The 19,944-nt window shown below is 40.5% G+C and overlaps 3 protein-coding genes across 3 annotated transcripts; 1 reads left to right on the forward strand and 2 right to left on the reverse strand.

Moving 5' to 3' along the window:
- Positions 1–1,972: 1,972 nt before the first annotated feature.
- LOC107117677 (olfactory receptor 10A7-like) lies at positions 1,973–2,902 on the reverse strand. The gene has a single exon (XM_015419834.1). The coding sequence runs from the start codon at positions 2,900–2,902 to the stop codon at positions 1,973–1,975; it is 930 nt and encodes a 309-aa protein (XP_015275320.1).
- An 8,949-nt stretch (positions 2,903–11,851) lies between these two features.
- Positions 11,852–12,778, forward strand: LOC107117678 (olfactory receptor 10A7-like). Its single transcript, XM_015419835.1, has one exon. It carries the CDS (start codon positions 11,852–11,854, stop codon positions 12,776–12,778), a length of 927 nt encoding a protein of 308 aa, XP_015275321.1.
- A 5,789-nt stretch (positions 12,779–18,567) lies between these two features.
- Positions 18,568–19,527, reverse strand: LOC107117679 (olfactory receptor 10AG1-like). The gene has a single exon (XM_015419837.1). It carries the CDS (start codon positions 19,519–19,521, stop codon positions 18,568–18,570), a length of 954 nt encoding a protein of 317 aa, XP_015275323.1. The 5' UTR covers positions 19,522–19,527.
- Between the last annotated feature and the right edge of the window lie 417 nt (positions 19,528–19,944).

A 19,944-nucleotide genomic window follows, 5' to 3' on the forward strand; every position in this document is an offset into this window, starting at 1 on the left:
CAGTGTTGGAAACAAGAAAAAACACCAGAAATAGAAGAATGGATACGAAAAGTTCTGTTCACGGCAGAGATGGACAAAATTACGAAGAAACTGAATAACAGGGAAGATCTTGACTTTTTTGAAGAATGGAATGACCTTAAACTTTACCTGGAAAAAAAACTGGGATGTGAAGCACAATTTACTATGTTTAGAATAATATTGAGATTAATTGATGTTATCTTAAGATGTACTGGAGGGTCAAAGGGGGAAACATTGCGGGAAGCCACCAGGAGGGAGGGGGGATATGGGAATATAGGTACTGGTTTAAGAATGAGAATAGTGTTTTTTTTAACTGTAAGAGGTTATTTCCATGAAAATAAAAAATTCTTTTACCAAAAAAAAAAGAATGCTGAGAATTCTGGCCCAATTGGGCTGGCGATCTCTCTGGGTACACAACAGAAGGAGATAGAGAAAAGAGACTCCTTTGCCTTTACAGTATTAGAACTACTATGAGGGAGAATTGTGACTCTGAGTCCAGAAAGCTTTTTTAAAAACAAAAAACACCCTGCTTTACATAGGCAACAGTTATTGGAAGAGAGATTTGGCTAGAGTGAATGGGTTATTAAGCAGTATCTCCCAGTCAAGCCAAATAGTAAAGGATTATTGCTTCTTGAAAAAAGGAAGAATAATCTCTACCAATAAAAAGGGGTTGTGCTCTGAGGAGAGTCCTTGTCTCTGGTAAAGGGGAATAAGCTTTAGACGCCTCAAGAGTTAGTGGAAAGCTGTAATTTTCTAAGGAGAGAAATCTGGAAACACTAAGGAAGTATAGTGTTCTCCAAAGAACACTATTAAGGTCTTGTGTTATTGCTGAAGTATACAAAGAAAAGTACCTCTCAGTGAAAAAAACCTAGAAACCTCTGAAAAGAAGCTACAGCAATACTCTCTTGTATTTTTTCAGATTTCAGTTCTGGACATAGGAAAAAGTTTTACCTCAGGGTTTCTAATCCTTGACTTCTCTGATGTATATGCATATATATTTCCCTGCCAGTTAAATAAAATCTTTATTCTGTTTTGAAGGTTACTCTGCCCCAAGTGCCATTTTAAAAGGTTTTTTTTTAAAAAAGACAGCTCCCTCATTTCACTCAGGTTCCACCACTGGGACATAAACCCAAACAAGTATCTGTATCAGGGTGGGACAGTTTGGTCATTAAAGGAAAATAATCTATGAAATTTGATGGTGACTCAGTCACTGAGGGGAACTAAAGGGCTTCAGTGGGAAAATCTGCCTCTGAGCTGAGAAGTGACCAGGGTATGTTGTACCATGACACCACACTGACCATATATTTTAGCCAGTCTTCTCTCAATCAACATCTAATAGGATTCCTTCCCTGAACAGCCATCTCCTGATTTGAAAATCTACTCTCATACCTGCTTTATTCCATCTACAAGGGTCAAGGTTAGGTTAATCCTTGAGCACCAAAAGAGTGCAAATGAAAAACATTTCCACCCAACTTGTGATTTCCACTTTGTGATAATAACCATTTTACCAAACATATCCTATTAATATTAGGGGCTCTGGGGCAAGTGATGCTCTGTCTTCTTGGTACTTGGAGGGGTCAACAGTGGGAGGGCTTCTAATGTCCTGGCCCCACTGGTGGACCTCCTGATGGCACTGGTATTTCTGGCCACTGTGTGACAGAGTGTTGGACTGGATGGGCCTTTGGCCTGATCCAACATTGGCATTTCTTATGTTCTTATGAGAACAACAGGTTGGATCCAGCCAGGTTTTTCACTCACATTCTCCTTTTTCACCATCTGTAAAGCTGTTTGGATCCAACTTATTATGTGTTGGATGTCTTTCCTGTAGAATGAGACCTGAAATTACAGGAAAGGAAGGAGAAATAATCTGACTACCACTTCCTTCAAAAACAAGATTGCCAAAATCTTAAGAAACTATATTATATGATGGTTAAACATCCCACCTTTAGTAAGATCAAACTTTTCTATCAAACAATTTCTTCAGGCAAACCTTCACTTCTCTGTTTCTCAAGCTATATACAATGGGGTTAAACATTGGGATTAAAATGGTGTAGAACAAAGAAAGCAATTTGTTGATATCCATTGTCTCTTTTGATCTGGGACTCAGATAGACGATAGTTGCTGATCCATAGAATAAAGACACCATGATGAGATGTGAGGAGCAAGTAGCAAACACTTTCTTCCGACCTTCTGCTGAAGGCATCTTCAGAATGGCAGAGATAATCTTCACATAAGAAGCAACGATAAGGAAAAAAGGGAGGATTAGGATAACTGTGGTAGCTGCAAACAAATAAACTTCATTCACAAAAATTTCAGCACAGGCCAACTCCAGCAATGGACTGAGATCACAGAAGAAGTGGTTAATTTCATGAGAGCCACAAAAGGGCAAGGTAAATAGTAGATACACTTGCACCACATGCACAGGCATGTTGACAGTCAGTGACCCTGTAACAAGTCTTAAAGAGAGCTCTCTACTCATTATGAGTTTATAACGCAAGGGATGACATATGGCCACATATCTGTCATAAGCCATTGCAGCCAGAAGGAAGCACTCTGTGCTTGCTAGTACAAACAAGAAATACATTTGGACAGCACAGCCAGTAAAGGAGATGGTCTTGTTTTCTGCCAGAAAGTTAACCAGCATCTTTGGGAGGGTAACTGAGGTGTAGCAGATCTCAAGAAATGACAAGTTCCTCAAAAAGAAATACATTGGGCTATCTAGAGCAGCATCAGTCAATGTAACATAAATTGTAAGTCCATTTCCTAGTATGATGCCCACATAGATGAAAAGGAACACCACAAAGAGCAGCACCTGTAGAACGGGGAATTCAGAGTATCCGAGGAGAATGAAGTCAGACAGTGCAGTGTGATTGTCTTTTATCATTGTTGGTTGTGTCTTCTCTAGAATATCAAGGACAGGAAAAACACATTAATCACCCCATACAAAATTGCTATACATTTCCCATGACCAGAAATTCAGCAATTTCGTATATAGGTAAGCATTTAAAGTTGAATCTTATCTTGTATTTAGTCCTTCATACATGTACTACATGTGTGTAGTCCTGGTTTTATCCTGCTAGTTTTTCTACTGATTAGAGGGGAAGATCTGGCCACCTTTGAAGACTGTTTTGCACATGATGCAGCATAAGCAAGCATACTTTCTGCCCTGACATGGGTGGTCCAGGCTACCCTGATCTTGTCAGAAGCTAAACCGGATTGGCCCTGATTAGTACTTGGATGAGAGACTGCCAAGGAATTCCAGGCTCACAATGAAGAGTTAGGCAATGGCAAATCACCTCTATTAATCTCCTGCCTTGAAAACCCTATAAGGTTGCCATACGTTTGCTGTGACTGTCAGAACATACACACACAGTACCCAGTACCTTCTGCAGTACAAGTGATCTCTGCTCCAGAAGCTGAGAATAATTTCTCTTAACATCCATTTCTCAGATCTGTAATTCAGACTTGAATGATTATGCCAGTACATAAATTATAAATCATATACACCACAGACTCCTCTTTAATCACTACAGTTCATCTGTCATGAAAACTATAAATATGAGCGAAAACAAAGAGCAGGAGATTTTCTTGGAGTTCCTGTCCCACCCTCTAATCTGTAACAGGTTCCCATATGGTCAAATGGGGGGATTTGGACTGGTAAACACTCCTTTGTCCTCACAGGATCACCTTTCAGGTTTAGACAGTTTTTTTTGAGGGGGAGGGGCTTCTCTTCAGCTTCTCCCTTCCCTCTGCACACCCACATTCTGTCTCCCTTTCTTTCCTCATAAGTAGCCGCTGTGGTTTAAGTTGCCTTCCTTTTGACTAGTGTTCATATTTCCTTTACCATAAACAAGATTAGCCATGGCTCGAAGGATTCAAACTTAAGTGTACTTTCCTGGGAGTAAGCCCCATTGAATAACATGGAATTTCTGAGGGGGCCTGCTTACAATTGCTCCCTCTCTTTTTTAAAAAAGAGAGTTTTACAGAACAATACTGAGCAATTTTCTGGGAGTGATCCTCACTGCATAACTCTGAGGAAGAACCCGAGTCAACCTGTTTAGGATTGCTGTTTTAGAGTATATAATTTGTGCTATATGGTATGCAAATAAAGACATTTACACTAGTGTCTTGAGAATTCAAAATTGCTGCTGTTATGAACAAACTTCTTCTCATTGCTTCAGCCATGTGGTATACTAACTGTCTTGCTACAACTAAAATTAGTTCTCATGAAATACCACAGAAATGCAGGGAAGAACTTAAGTATGGCCAACTAAACTTCCATTGCTTTCTTTGGGAAATAGTAATCATGACCAATGTTCCCTCTAAGCTATGGAGTCCTGTGAGCAAAAATTCTACTTTGTGAGCTACCGGCATTAAAGTTGTGAGAGAGTGATTTGGCTATGGCATGAATGAGTTTGCTCTGGAGCCCTCCTTCGTGAGCGAAGGCAAGAATGTGTGAGCCAGAGGCTAAAAAACTGTGAGCTGGCTCACACTAACTCAGCTTAGAGGGAACACTGATCATGACTTAGTTTTACCAGTACTGTGGCCAAAAATCATAGCCAAACTATAACCTTCTTATTTATTACCTTTTAATACCTCAGTAAAACTATAACCACCACTCTTCATACGAGTATATTTCAGAAGTGCTCCCATTTATAAATAGACATATAGGGCTGGATCTTAAAGTTCTGTTTCACTAACAGTGGAGATGTCTGCCTTTTTCTGATGGAAGAGGTTTGTTCTGTAAGTGGAAGGTTCTATCAATACCAGTACAGAACCTTTAGATGTATATAATTTAATGGATCAATCAGTTACAAATTGTGATTGCAAATTGAGAAATTAACCAATAGACTTTCTAGCCAATGAAGCAATGAGATGCTAAGTATAATTGAGTCTGTGCATTTAGGAACGATTCTGTGAAATTAAGCAGATCATGAGGGAGAGGGCAGGAAGGGTTGCATCACTGCTTAGTTCTCATGGCCCTTTCTTACAGACCCAGGGAAAAGTCAATTGCCACTTTGGGGTCAGGAAGCAATTTTTTCCAGGCCAGTTTGGCCAGGGATCCAGGAGTTGAGGGGTGTTTTTTTGCCATCTTTGAAATGTGGAGCAGGGTCACTGGGGGAGTGGGGAGAATTTCCTGCACAGTGCAGGTGGTTGGACTTGCTCATGAGTCAATACGAATCTTTTAAACAGATACAAAAACAATATTATATCTACAGTTAAAAATTGCACTACGTATCTCACTCCTTTATCACAGAGCTTAACATAGCATATCCAAGGTTCTATAAGCTTTCTCATGTAAAAAGATACTAGATCCAGATCTGCTGGAGTAATATTATTATGTCACATTAACATGTTAACATTGCAGATGCAATACATAGAAAAAATCTGGTTGACCATCACCATTCCTGTCTTCAGATCATCAGCAAGCATGGGAAACCCACAATAGATTTGTGATTTCTCAGCAAAGCACTCGCAATTCACCAGATATTCTTTATGCACTATTTGTAAACTGGTATACTTCGGAAAAATGAATAATTCATAATTCATTTTTTACCTCTCCAATTGTATATTTGTATAAACTGGGCAGCCATGAGTCTTTTCTTGGTGTTTCTCCCATGTTCTTGCTACATATATATAGAAGCCGTCTGTGTACCATTCAAATACAAGTTCATGTGATGAAATACTTCTTGGGTTAAATTCCACTGATATATGGTGTTATTGTTCCAAACAATAAATAAATGGTGTTATATTGGGAAAGCATCTTGATCTTCCTGATTAAATGTGAGAAAGCAAAGATATTATATCAAATCAAGCACCTTCTATGACAGTTAATTTATACCCACAGGAATATTTTGCTAAGACAAATAAATTGTGAGTAAATTCACAAGGGACACATAACTCGCCCATGATTTATTTTGGAAAATCACAGCACAGCTATGCCCTAAGACGATGAAGTTATTTGTCTCTTATGATACATTCATTCACTTGAGAGGATGAAGCATGAATGAATATCTGGTGTCTCCATACAATCACCTGAATATCTACAAGTGCATGAGAAAGCAATCATTTTAATGGAAGCACAGGGTAGACACAATTCCTGCACACAATTTTTTCCCTCCCTTAACCCATGTGTTCCCGCAGAGTGTTAAACAACATGTTACACACAAATATATCTAAATGAAACCCAATAGCCCCTTTTAACCCTGAAAACCACTAAAGATATGTGTGATTGACAAAGCAATCCTAAACACAGTTATACCCTTAGAAGTCCATTAACTCAATGAATTTTGAAGGTATAGGCTTGCTTAGGATTGCAGTGTTAAAGCAGGAATTTATGGAATTTCATAGCTATTCTGGTTCAATCAGAAGTATCTCTGACAAACAACCTTTCAGAAGTCATTGACTCCCCATGTAGATATGTATCTATATGCATCAAAAGATGCATAATCTAATTGAACAGTGCCTTGAAGATGTGCACTGGGGAGGGTGTTAGAGAATGAACTTGATATTTTGCTTTATGGACTACATTTATTGCTACACACAATGGACTGTGCGCACACACACAGGCTCAGAGAACTGTACACTTTAATCACCTGTTGTGATGCAACACATAGAAGGTGCCTGCACAAGCCCTACACATGTAAATAAGGTTTCAGCTACACAGTTACCAGCCTGGTGAAGAAGCACACACCTCCATTATTGTGAGCAGTAAGAAACAACAGCTTTGAGAAGAGACAGCCCCCATCGCAGAAATAGTTGTAGTCACATATGACACATCACTGCTTTGTTCCTGCTTTGGTATTTCCTGCTAAATGGACATTTGGTTTACAATGGAATGACCAGCTTCATCAGCACTACAATGAAGCACCCTGATGCCAAGGTTTTCACACCTGCCCAGACGCCCTCCTTAGAGTAAGGTATTAGATTTCAATATTGGCCACTCCTGGTAGGTAACCACCCATCCCTCCATGCAACCAATAGGATTGCTTTTGGGACGGATTAACAGGGAGGTGGGCCAGGAGGTTGGCACGGCCACCACCCACCTCCTGGATCCCCCGATAAAAGAAGAGAACCAGTCACATGGTCTCTCTCTCTCTCCTACTTGATCAACTAGCATCTCCCCTGCAACAACCCCTGTCTGTTTTTACCCCTCTTAAGTCCCACTTGCTATCCCTAACCCTTGCCTCCACTGCCCACACGTTCTGGCTGGTTCTGGTTGTGTGTGAATTCCCTTAGTTCTTCCCCTCCATTCTTCATTGGAACAACCAAAGCTGCGAAGACAGATAAGTATTGCCCATCATCACCCCCACCTGCTAATGCGAATGTGATTATTTTAATACTGTATTTCTAAGGAACTTGATTGAATGTGTGAGTGCATCAGTATTGCTTGTATGTGATTTATTTTCTCAAGTAAAAGACATCTATTTTAATCACAATAGCCTCGAAATCATTTACTGGTAACCCTTGGTGCGAACAGGACCTTGGTATAGTTGGCAAGGACCCATTTATAAATTGCCAATTGCTGTAAATAAAGCAATTCGGCTAACAAGGGGCTGTGGCTCAATGGAAGAATACCTGTTTGACATTCAGAAAGTCTCATGTTCAGTCCCTGACATCTCCATCTAAATCTATCAGATGATAGGTGATGCAAAAGACCACTATCTGAAACACTGGAGAGCTGCTGCCAGTCTGAGTAGATAATAGTGAGCTTGATGGACCAACAGTCTGATCCAGTATAAAGCCACTTCATGTGTTCATGTGAGATGTGCATTAGTAAGGCTGATCAGAACAAATGTATATTGTTATATTCAAGCACAAGATGGTGAGGTCAAATCTGTCAGTTTGCCATTACAGTATTTTGCCATTGTCTGAGGGTGGGGACAGATGTTCAGGTTGAGGCAACTAAATCATATTGTCATTAATGTGCACACACTGGCCATAAACAGTCTCAAAGAAGTTGACTAAATATTTGGAATGGTAGGAAACAAAAAGAAAGGTAGAATGTTCCATTTTCAGATAATGATCTACTCCTTCCAGTGAACTTGGATACCTGGGGGTAGACACATCACATTACCTTGTTAATACCCAGCCATGGAAAGGCAGGTTGGTGCAGTTGTTTGAAGCACCTTTTTCAATCTTCACCTAGTCCATAAGATACTTTCTCTTCTGGCCTAAGTGTACCAGGCCATGTTTCTGTTACCTCTAACCTGGATACTGTAAAAGCATTACGTGGGCTCCCTTTGAAAATATAAGCAATTTACCTGCCCATCTTTTGACTGGGGCTCCATCCATAAGCCAAAGATTACCCATTGTGTATTCATTGCTGCTTTGAAGACAGAGACATTCACTTTGGCAAGTGTTTATGCAGGTGTTTTCTGTCCACTTTTCCCACTCAGCTGCCATTTTCTCTGCATTTTCTATGCCACATCGCTGGATGGGTTTTGAGGGCTTTTAAAAAATAATAATGTAATTGCTTCAGCATTATATAGAGATTAGTTTAAAAATTAAGTCCTTCAAAAGATCTCTGGTGGGACAACAAAGAATTTTTTTTCTTCATTAGCATTTTTTTAAATTAAGGACAACAAAGAAAATGGCAGCACCAAGTGGCTAATGGCAGGAAGTGACACTTTCCAAAATGGCCACCTTTCCATCCAGATAGCATTCTGCTATGTTTGGACTCCATTGTTTCTGAAGAGATCATAGCAAAGCAGGTCTGTGAGAGAATTCAGCAAAGGGGAGGGGTCTGAAAGGTAGAAAATCACCAAATGATGAAGTTTGGAGGCTCTAAATAACTAATCTTCAGTTCGGGTACCAAACTGGAGGACCACATCTCTGTGGATTCATCCTGGGATCCCATTGCATCACTTTTAACAAAGTTTCACTGGTTTCCTGCTTACTTCAGTTCAAGTCATTGGAAGTTCACTTTAAAGCCCCCCCCCCGATTTTGGACCTTCGTATGGTCAGGATCTACTCTCCCTATATGAACCCATGCATTAGCTGTTCTCCATTCTCTTGCTTGTGGTGCAGATGAAAGCAGCATATAACATTACACACATTGAAGTCAATGTGTATGGAGGGGAAGTGAGCATGAGAGCATTCTCCCAGCCCGTATGATTGCTGGCTGGTAAGTCTACACATCTGGGAAGCATATATTTGATGCCTTCCCATTATCCAGAACACTGCTTTTCAAATGTTTTCAATCATGGGAAGGGAATCTATGCATGTAGACTTTGGGCTCATGAAGGAGTAGATCACACCTAGATAGGGAACAGGGTCAGCATGCTCATACCTACTCTCCCTCTACACAAGTTGATGTGTGATGTCATGTGTATACGGTTTCTCTGTAGTCATTTTTGTGTTTACAGGCCCAATGTGAATTGTCTCTTAAAGTATACACACAAACAGGCTTCCCAAGTACTTACCATGATTCAGCGGGGGACACAGATATCTTTGCAAGATCATTCCCGCAGGGACAACAAATGTGTCGCATCATGCCGTCGCCAGGAAGTGACGCTCTGGCAATGGGGTTGGTACCATCCCATCATACGGACTGGGAGAATGCTCTCATGCTCACTTCCCCTCCATACACATTGACTTCAATGTGTGTAATGTTATATGCTGCTTTCATCTGCACCACAAGCAAGAGAATGGAGAACAGCTAATGCATGGGTTCATATAGGGAGAGTAGATCCTGAACATACGAAGGTCCAAAATCATGGGGGGGGGGGCTTTAAAGTGATGTTACCATGGTACCATCGAGTTTTCAGCCCCATTGCCAGAGCGTCACCCAGTGTCACTTCCTGGCGATGGCATGGTGCGTTACGGGAAGGAATGGTCCGGCTGGGGAGCATGTTTCCCCCACCAGATCACGGTAAGTACTTGGGAACCCTACACACAAATCATCATTATAAGGACAATAAACAAACTGTGCGTATGTGCCATCAAGTTGCTTCTGACTTCCATCAACACTATGAATTAATGAGCTCCAAAATGTCCTATCATTAGTATCTTTGCTCAGGTCTTGCAAAGTGAAGGCTGTGGTTTTCTTTATTGAATCAATCCATCTCATATTGGGTCTTCCTTTTTCCCTACTAACTTCAACATTTCCTAGCATTACTGCCTTTGTCAGTGACTTGTGACCAAAGTATGATAGCCTCACTTTAGTCATTGCAGCTACTAGGGAGGCTTGATTCGATCTAGATCTCACATTTGTATTTTCAGGATTCCATGGTATTTGTAATACTCTTCTCCAACACCACATTTCATATGAATTTAATTTCTTCCTCTCAGCTTTCTTAATTAAGAACAGTGCTATCCATACTTGAATGAACTAATGTGCAGCAATTAAGCTTTTTGCTAACAGAAATCCTAGGAGAATTGTACTCACTAACTCAGGGTCTTTCTGGCATAGCTGTGGCAGATATCAGCTGAATTTTATCATGGAAGGGAGAAAAACGAGGCTCATTTGGGTGGTCACAATCTAACACAGTTACTGGTTGTTCTAAACAGCTTGAGAATAAATTAAATGGTGGCTCCACCCTCAGAACTCATATCATTGTTTAAAATGTGGGGGTTTTCTAACTATAATTTACATAAATAGTAAAAGACTAATTCATTCCACTACCTTGTGGTATATGACCCTTCAGGACAGAGAGGTATTATTCCTTCCTGATACCCCAAAATTCTCTGGTTGTGACTGAGGTGGACTTTTTTTCCAGGTACTATTTTTGGAGGTAATAATTATGTTCATGAATCTAACTCACACTGAGTACTGCTTTATAGTGACATAAAGCATGACTGAGGGGTAACCTGGAAAAGAGGAGGCTAGAGTCTTGAGAAATCTGGTGTTGGTAGGGAAGACAGAGAGTTATTGGAAGAACGATGGATAAAGAACAACTGGTAGATACTGGAGAGGGAACTGAAGAAGAAGAGGTTGTGTGATAAGACATTCTGAGTAATGGTGGCCTAGTCAAAATATATATTTATGGAAGACACATGGAGGGAGAAGTAAAAGTAAGCTTAGTTAAGCTAATCTTAAGCAAAGTTGGGAACAACAACAAAAGTAGAAATGTAAGGTGACCTAAACAGGCTTATACAAAACAGTGAAGACTGAAGAGTTCCCAGTAACCAATCAATGGAAATATGAGAGACAGAGATAGCAAACAAGGTGCTCATTTCATTAAGCATGCATTTTATAAAACTCTTTCTTGTTGCACTGTTGAATGTAATGCCTTTTCAATATGTGGAGGGGGCATAGCTCTGTGGTAGAGTCCTCGTTGTGCAAGCAGAAGGCTTTAGGTTCAGTCCCTTCTGTCTCCAGTTAAAAGAAGTAGGTAGGAGTTGATACAGAAGACTTATAACTGGGACCCTGAGGTGCCACTGCCAGCTGGATGGCAACACTGACCTTGATGACAAAGGTTCTGATTTGGTAAGGCAGCTTCATGTGTTAATGTATTCAATATGTATGCTATATTTGCAAGACTGAAGGAACTAAAAGGACTTGTACATAGGCAGCTGAACAGAACTACAGTCTAACATCATAGTATCTGAAGATGTGTGCATGCCCAGGAAAGAGTCCACTGTGAATAAAATGTTTTGCTCTTAAAGGTGCCACTGGACTCAATTTTTCTTCTGTTGCTTCAGACCAACACGGCTACCCAGGTAAATCTATCATCACAGTAAACTGCCATCCCTGTAATTGATCCCTGAATCCTGAATCCGAATACTATAGCAATGGAAAATACCTGCTTGGCAAACTATCTGTGAAATGGCAGTGTCTGTTTTTATTCTGTTTATTCTCCTCAAATGAGTTGTCCTGGTGGTATGAAATATGAATAAGACTTCCGTCACCTATTTCACTTTCCTTGGATTTCCCAGCTATTTGGAAGTGCAAATTCTTATGTTTGTTCTACTTTCTGCCATCTACGCAGTCACTGTAACTGGTAATTGTCTCATCATCCTTATTACTTGGGCTAACATAACCCTTCATACCCCGATGTACTTCTTTCTGAGAATCTTGTCATTTCTGGAGATCTGCTACATCTCTGTCACCCTCCCCAAGATACTACACAACTTGGTCTCAGAGGACAAGTCCATCTCATTCAGTGGGTGTGCTGCCCAGATGTATTTTATCTTGTTCCTGGGGACAGTTGAGTGTTTTCTTTTGGCTTCCATGTCTTATGACCGCTGCATTGCAATATGCCTCCCCTTGCATTATACAGTGCTAATGTCCAAAGGAGTTTGTACCTATCTGACTTTGGCTTCATGGATGGGTGGCATTCTTATCCCACTGGTGAACACAACCTGGGCATTTAGTTTGCCCTACTGTAGCTCTAACAAGATCAACCATTTCTTCTGTGACTTTCCACCTGTCCTGAAGCTAGCCTGTGCTGACACAACTCTGAATGAGACAGTGATGCTAGTGAGCAGTTTAGTCATCACTCTAATACCTTTCATCTTCATACTGGCATCCTATACCTGCATCCTGGGCACTATATTAAGGATGCCTTCATCTGAAAGTAGGCATAAAGTGTTCTCCACATGCTCATCACATCTTCTCATGGTGACCCTTTTCTTTGGCTCGGCCAGCTTTATGTACTTACATCCCAAATCCAGTTATTCTTTGGAACGAGACAAATTCCTCTCTCTTTTTTACACAGTGATAACACCAATGCTAAACCCTATCATTTATAGCTTGAGGAACACTGAAGTGAAAAAGGCCCTAGCCAGAATGTTTAAAAGGAAAATATTGTCCTAGAATGTGGTTTTAATAAAGGGATTAAATGTGTCAGAAACCAGAATACTGGTAAGATTATTATATGTAATGGGAATATGTCGGTCTCCTCTAAAATCAGTCAAATGTACCTTCCTAACTATATACTATGGAGCTGCGGGGGCTCAAGTGCTTAAGACGCTGAACTGCAGGCTGTGGAAGGTCAGTAGTTCAGCAGTTCGAGACCCGGGTGCCGCATGATGGGGTGAGCTCTCATCTCTAGTTCCAGCTCCTGCCAACCTAGCATTTCGAAAGCAAGAAATTGCAAGTAGATAAATAGGTACCACTTCGGTGGGAAGGTAACAGCGTTCCATGCACCTTGGTGTTTAGTCATGCCGGCCACATGACCACAGAAACATCTTCAGACAGCGCTGGCTCTTTGGCTTTGAAACGGAGATGAGCACTGCAACCCTAGAGTCGGATTCGACTGGCTTTCGAGCAAGGGAACCTTTACCTTTACCTAACTATATACTAAATGGTCAATAAGAACTCATTAGAAAGATTTCTTGAGGACTATTCCACATTTATCAAGTACTCCAGGTCTGGATATGTGCAAGGTTTTCATCTCACACAATAATATTTTGAGCATACATGTAATCCCTGTCTTCACCAGGCATTACTCAAAAGGGTAGACATAACAATGAAGAAATAGTCCCCATGGATGCATTGATTGATGTCGTGAAGACCAGAATTTTCACTGATAAATATGTGTGTGTAAAGTGCCTTCATGTCACAGCCAAGTTTTGGAGACCCCATAGGGCTCTCAAGGCAAGAGACAAACAGGTGGTTTGCCATTTTCTGCCTCTGCCTCTAGACTTCCATGATGGCCACCTATCCAAATACTAACCAGGGCAAACCCTGCTTAGTTTCCAAGATCTGATAGGGTCAGGTGACTCTGGGCCATCCATGTCAGGGTGACTGGATAAATACAAGCTCTAAACTTACTTGTATTAACATGGAATTACTATTTTATTTTAAATTGTAATGTTCATCTGTTTTACTAGGAGGGGATAATTTTGCTTTCCATCTTTAAACGTTGATTTCTGTATATTGCCTTAGAAAGCACAGGAAGGGACTTTGACACTGAAAACAAATCTTAAACTTGTTCCTGGCAAATTAACCTCTTAGACAGATCAAGATGAGTAGCTGCGTTAGTAGCAGTGTAGCACTGCAGCAGTGAAAAAGAGCAAGAGTCCAGTAGCATACTAAAGAATAACAAAATATGTGGCAGAGCATGAGCTTTCGTGAGGAAAGATGGTTGAATAAAATGAGCATTCTCAAGCATTTAGAACAAGTGACCAAATTATATGGGGTAAAGAACTGAGCCCTGGTTATCTTGTCTCTTTTGAGAGCTGTCCCTGTCTGCCGATAAACCTGGTGGGATTCAGGGATTGGGCCTTACAGATTTTATTATGATTTGAGCATTGTCGTGATCCTTTACTACGTACTCTGTTTTTCACCATTCACTATTTTAAACCACTAAAGGGTTAAAGATGTTCACTGTTTGAGGAACACTGAAGTGAAAAAGGCCCTGGCAAGAATGTTTAAAATGAAAATATTGTTCTAGAATATTGTTTTAATATAGGGATCAAATGTGTCAGACACCAGAACACTGCTAAGTCTATTGCATGGTATCTCCGTTAATTGTTCTTTACTGCTTTTATTGTTTTTAACGTTATTACATTATTTTATATTACTCTTATATTTATTGTATTTTACTCTTTTATACTTGTTGTAAACTGCCCGGAGAGCTTCAACTACAGACAGTATGGAAATGAAATAAATAATAATATGTAATGGAAATATGTCTCTCTCCTCTAAAATAAATCAAAAGTACATAATTTTATAAAACAAAGTATAATATAGAGGGGGTACAAAATGGAAAGAGGGATTATATAAAACAAATATTTCTCCCCAGTAGTTTAAAGACATTTTCTATAGGATACAATGGTCCTTACTTCAAACATTTTAAATTTCAAATTTCATAACTAATTTATTTTTCAACTATATAACATAGAATACGTAATAACAATGAAATTAATAATCAGAACGTTTTCTTGAGCACCAAGTTTGAATAGGTTTCAGGCTGTTCATGTCACATAGTAACATTCTAAGCCTACATGTAATGCCAGTCTTCACCATGTATACTCAAAAGGATAAACCAAACTCTGTCACAGGAATTTGCACTGAGTAGATCAATACAAGCTCCAAAAATTCTTCAAAGTATGATGGAATTACTGTTTTAATTTAAATTGCAGTGTTCATCTATTTTCCTTGGAGGGGATGATTTTGCTTTCCAGCTTTCAACCTTGATTTTTGTATGATGCCTTCTAAAGTACAGGAAGGGAACAGTTGAAGAAATAGGAGAGAAATACATAACATTTTCTTTCAAATTCACACATTAGAGGGAAAAATGTTTGTTCCAATGGGCTTAAAGACTTTTTCCAGATCTTGTTAAACTTTTTTTTTTGCAAAGATGATGCTTTCATGTATAAATAAAATTCCTTCACCTTACCTACAAAATACTTTCTTGTTGGAATTTTTGTTTCCAAAGTTTGGCAAATATTAATTGCACAGGTGTAAATAGCATATAAAGAGAACACCCAAAAATCATTAGGAATAGACCTCTATCAGTAGAAGTGTTCCATCTAAGATGAGTTAGTGTGAGCTAGCTCACAGTTTTTAGCCTCCGGCTCACACATTTTTGTCTTAGCTGAGGAAGGATGGCTCCAGGGCAAACTAATTTATGCAGTAGCCAAATTGCTCGCTCACAACTTTAATACCAGTAGCTCACAAAGTAGAATTTTTGCTCACAAGACTCCACAGCTTAGAGGGAGCATTGGTACTCACTTCTCACAAATTTTCTTAATATAAACCAGCTTGCTTTTCTGGGATGATGTTAATATCACTTTTCCCATCCATTGGTATGACCATATCACTCAAACTTTTACAGTGAATTCACATTAACCCCCCCTCCCCTGTCATTGGTCCAAACTGTTTCTCTTTCCCCATCATTCCTTACATCGTAGTGCCTGAGACTGGAAGGCTGGGTTCACACGTGGATGACTGTCAGTTGCTGAGTGCCAAAAGAAGCTCCAGTTTTTCTCAGATTTCATCACTGACTTCAAGAATAAGTTAGACAATGCAATAGGAAACCATTTCTTCCCAATCTGTATCAAAATGTAGCACAGATGGCTTGTATTCCTTCAGTACTGATTTTTTTAAAAGGCTAATTTCTGGTTAGTTTTTTTGTTCAATTCAAGTTACTTGTTATTGCCTGCAAGGCCATTCGTGGTATGACAACTACATATTACTGGACCATCTTTCCTGATACGATTCATAGAGATTGTTCCAGACAGCCAGTCAACTGTTGTTAACAACCCCATCATAGTGTTAAATTAGCTCTGTGGGCTAGAAAAAGACCTTTTCTGGGCTTTCTCCTTCCTGGTAGAATAGCTTACCTGAGTCTTTCAGGAACATTGTGTTGCTGGGTTTTTTTAAGGCAAAGCAAGGGCCTCGGTCACACGAGGGGGGGGGGAGCACAGCCAAAGTGCGGCTTTTCTGAGCCGCAGCAAAATAGACGTGCGGTGGTGGAATCAGACAGATCCCTCGAGCTGCTGTGCAGTTGCTCCCCGGCATGATCAGATGCTGGGGGAGAAGCCACGGAACAGAGAGCGAGGCAGCCGGCTGTGCAGGTGTGCGCATCCGCAGTTTGGCTGGGAGCCTTGAATGCTGCGGAAGATGGGCACGCCGGCAATCCCACGGCCACCCTTGCTGCGGAGCTTCAGGTAGGTAGTACTCTTTTCTAGGTGGTTTTTTTTTATGCGCGGTTTCACCCGGAAAGGACAGATCGGGGATGGGTGCGCTCCGCTTCCCAGATGTTGCGGTGTGATTGCGCCCATTTGATGCGCCCCTGATCCGTCCCTCTTGCGGGGCAAAACCTTCCATGTGACCGAGGCCAAGGTTCGGCTATTTCAATGTGCTGTTTTAGTATCTTTGCTATTAGAACCTTTATTGTATTTTAATACCACATTAAAACCCAACATGAGGGTGTTGGATTGCGCCAACGAAGACTCGGACAGTGATTCAGCAAAGTGATTTCAGCTTTATTAGAATAAGCAAACAAGCACTTAAACGCATGTAGGAAACCAGAACAACCAACATTGGAGCTATGCTCCTATTTAAACATACCGGGCTAATATAGCCCCTCCCACTATATACAATAACAACCAATTAGATTGCAGGGATAAGGACAAATCAGAGTTCTTCCCGCTCAGGGAACTATTCATTTGTGATTGGTCGCTATTTTGAAGCGACCAATAGTTTTACAGTACTGTGGAATCCTCTGCTGGCCTGAAGCTTAACATGGGAGTTCAATGAGGAGATTCATTTGTTCTGTCAGTACATAACAGAGGGTTTGTTAGAAAATGGAGGGTTAAAATGTTTGTAAATAAACAAAAGGTATAAACACCTTTGTTAAGTGAAGGCTACTCTTTAAGGGTATAATCCTATGAGCACTTACAAGGACATAAGTACTATCGATTATAGCAGGGCCATCTATTTGATAGTTTAGGTATTTGGGGAAAATCCTTTTAAATGTTCTGGGACATTTAGGGTGATTTCCCACTAGTGCTGCTCCACGCTCACTCTTCCCTTTTGTCTCGATGTTAGGTGTCAATTTCACAGAAGCTGCTGCGCAGCCGCATTTTGCCTCGCAGCTTCGTGCGATTTTCCCCGTGTCTACTCAATCCTGTTTTTTGAGCTTGTGTGAAATTGACACCTACCATTGAGGCAAAAGGGAAGAGTGAGCCTGGAGCAGCGCTAGTCACACAAGCTTTAACCATACTAATAGGGCTGGTATCGAAGCCGTTCTCATGCAGCCGGGATGCAAGTCCTAATGCTGGACTGCATTACCTTCTTACTCTTACAGTGTGGTTTTGCAAAGAGAAGGTTCCCAATATATGCTACCCTTATATCTGCACTATAAAGAAAATTACACTGAAAACAGACCATCAAACATTGTATAGCTCTCTGTTAAACACTTTCTAAAATGAATTATGCAATACAATAACTTTCATCACATATAATCATGTAGCAATATTCAATGTATTCATATAAATTTATATACACTTGAGCAACATCCGTAGTCAAATAATATGCATTAAGCTAAAAGAATATGAGCTAATTACTTGCTAATGTATACAAGCGATTTAGAAGAGATCTTCTCCAACTCAGAAAAAGGAAAGTCATTGTTTTAAGTATTTTGTAATGAACACTGTAATTGTAATGTTATCTTATTTGTTGCATTGAGGAGAGGAAACCTGGAGGAAAAACATGGCTCCAATTTCATAAATAATGGGGGGGGGGGAACTTTACTGAAGAAGTGGAAAACTCAAGCAAGAACATGACCTATTAGTGACAAGTCAGCAAAGTAACACAATTGGGAAGAAAAACAATTCTATCTCTACACAGTTCTTTTAAGAAGAGAAGGGGGGGTTATACCCATTTTTCTCTACCTTAAGGAGTCTCAAAATGGCTTACAATGACATTCCCTTCCTCTCCCCACAATAGGCACCTTATGGGGTAGGTGGGGCTGAGAGGGTTCGGAGAGAACTGTTACTGGCCCAAGGTCACTCAGCTGGCTTCATGTGAGGAAGTAGAGAATCAAACCGTTCTCCAGATTAGAGTCCACCACCATTCTCTCCACCATCTTTTCCCAGCCTATTAAGACTAGAAAGACCACAGTCCCTTGATCCTATTCCCCTTTTTTCGTCTCAACAACCCTGTGAGATATAACCAGGCTGACACTTTCTAAACATTTTTTTCAAGGAAACCTTCACTTCTCTATTTCTCAGACTATAGATGATGGGGTTAAACATAGGAATCAAAATGGTGTAGAACAAAGAAAGCAGCTTGTTCACAATCAATGTCTCTTTTGACCTGGGACTTGCATAGACAATAGTTGCTGAGCCATAGAAGAGAGATACCACAATAAGGTGTGAGGAGCATGTGGCAAACACTTTCTTCTGACCCTCAACAGATGGCATCTTCAGAATTACAGAGATGATTTTGACATAAGAGGCACAGATAAGGCAAAAGGGGAGGATTAGGATAAGAGCAGTGACTGCAACCAGGTAAACTTCACTTGCAAAGGTATCTGCACAGGCCAACTCCAGCACAGGTGGGATATCACAGAAGAAGTTGTTAATTTCACGAGTGCCACAATAGGGCAAGGTAAACAGTAGGTATGTCTGTCCTATATGGACAGGCATGTTGATGGTCAATGACCCTGTAACAAGTCCTAAACAGAGTTCTTTGTGCATTATGAGTTTATAATGCAGAGGGTTACATATGGCCACATATCGGTCATATGCCATGGCAGCCAGAAGGAAACACTCTGTGCCTCCAAGGAAAATTATGAAGTAGATCTGGGCAGCACAGCCAACAAATGAGATGGTCCTGTTTTGTGCCACAAAATTGACCAGCATTTTTGGAAGGGTGACTGAGGTGTAGAAGATCTCCAGAAAGGCCAGGCTCTTCAAAAAGAAATACATTGGGGTATCAAGGGTAGGATCAGTCACTACAATGTAAATGATAAGTCCATTTCCAGCTATGATGCTCACGTAGATCAGTAGGAACACCACAAACAGCAACATCTGCAGAACTGGGTGGTCAGAGTATCCAACAAAAATGAAGTCAGATAATGCAGTGTGATTCTCTTTTATCATTTTTGCTTGCAGCTGGTATAGAACAATGACAGGAAACAAACATTGGTAATTGATATCTAATGTTTAGTATCTTGATTCATCAAAGCAATTATTAAGGTCAACAGTGGGAGGGCTTCTAATGTCCTGGCCCCACTGGTGGACCTCCTGATGGCACTGGTATTTCTGGCCACTGTGTGATACAGAGTGTTGGAATGGATGGGCCTTTGGCCTGATCCAACATTGGTGTCTCTTATCTCTCCCTTATATATAAAGCCGTAGTCGGCTCCAATGTTCCAAATGCACACCTTTAGTGTTTGACCACAAGAACTGTCAGTCAGAAGACGCTGGCTGGGTTGACTGGCTGCGTTGTGCAGTCCAGCCCAGCGTTTCAAGGTCTTTTGCATATGGAAGCTGATTGGACTTCACTCCATTCCACACCTCAAA

The sequence above is a fragment of the Gekko japonicus genome, unplaced genomic scaffold (genome assembly GCF_001447785.1).
Source record: "Gekko japonicus isolate JY-2015 unplaced genomic scaffold, Gekko_japonicus_V1.1 scaffold2688, whole genome shotgun sequence".
NCBI lineage: Eukaryota > Metazoa > Chordata > Lepidosauria > Squamata > Gekkonidae > Gekko > Gekko japonicus.

Bases quoted from the DNA above. Each gene is read 5' to 3' on its own strand.
- LOC107117678 (XM_015419835.1), top strand. From the start codon at position 11,852: ATGAATAAGACTTCCGTCACCTATTTCACTTTCCTTGGATTTCCCAGC.
- LOC107117679 (XM_015419837.1), bottom strand. From the start codon at position 19,521: ATGATAAAAGAGAATCACACTGCATTATCTGACTTCATTTTTGTTGGA.
- LOC107117677 (XM_015419834.1), bottom strand. From the start codon at position 2,902: ATGATAAAAGACAATCACACTGCACTGTCTGACTTCATTCTCCTCGGA.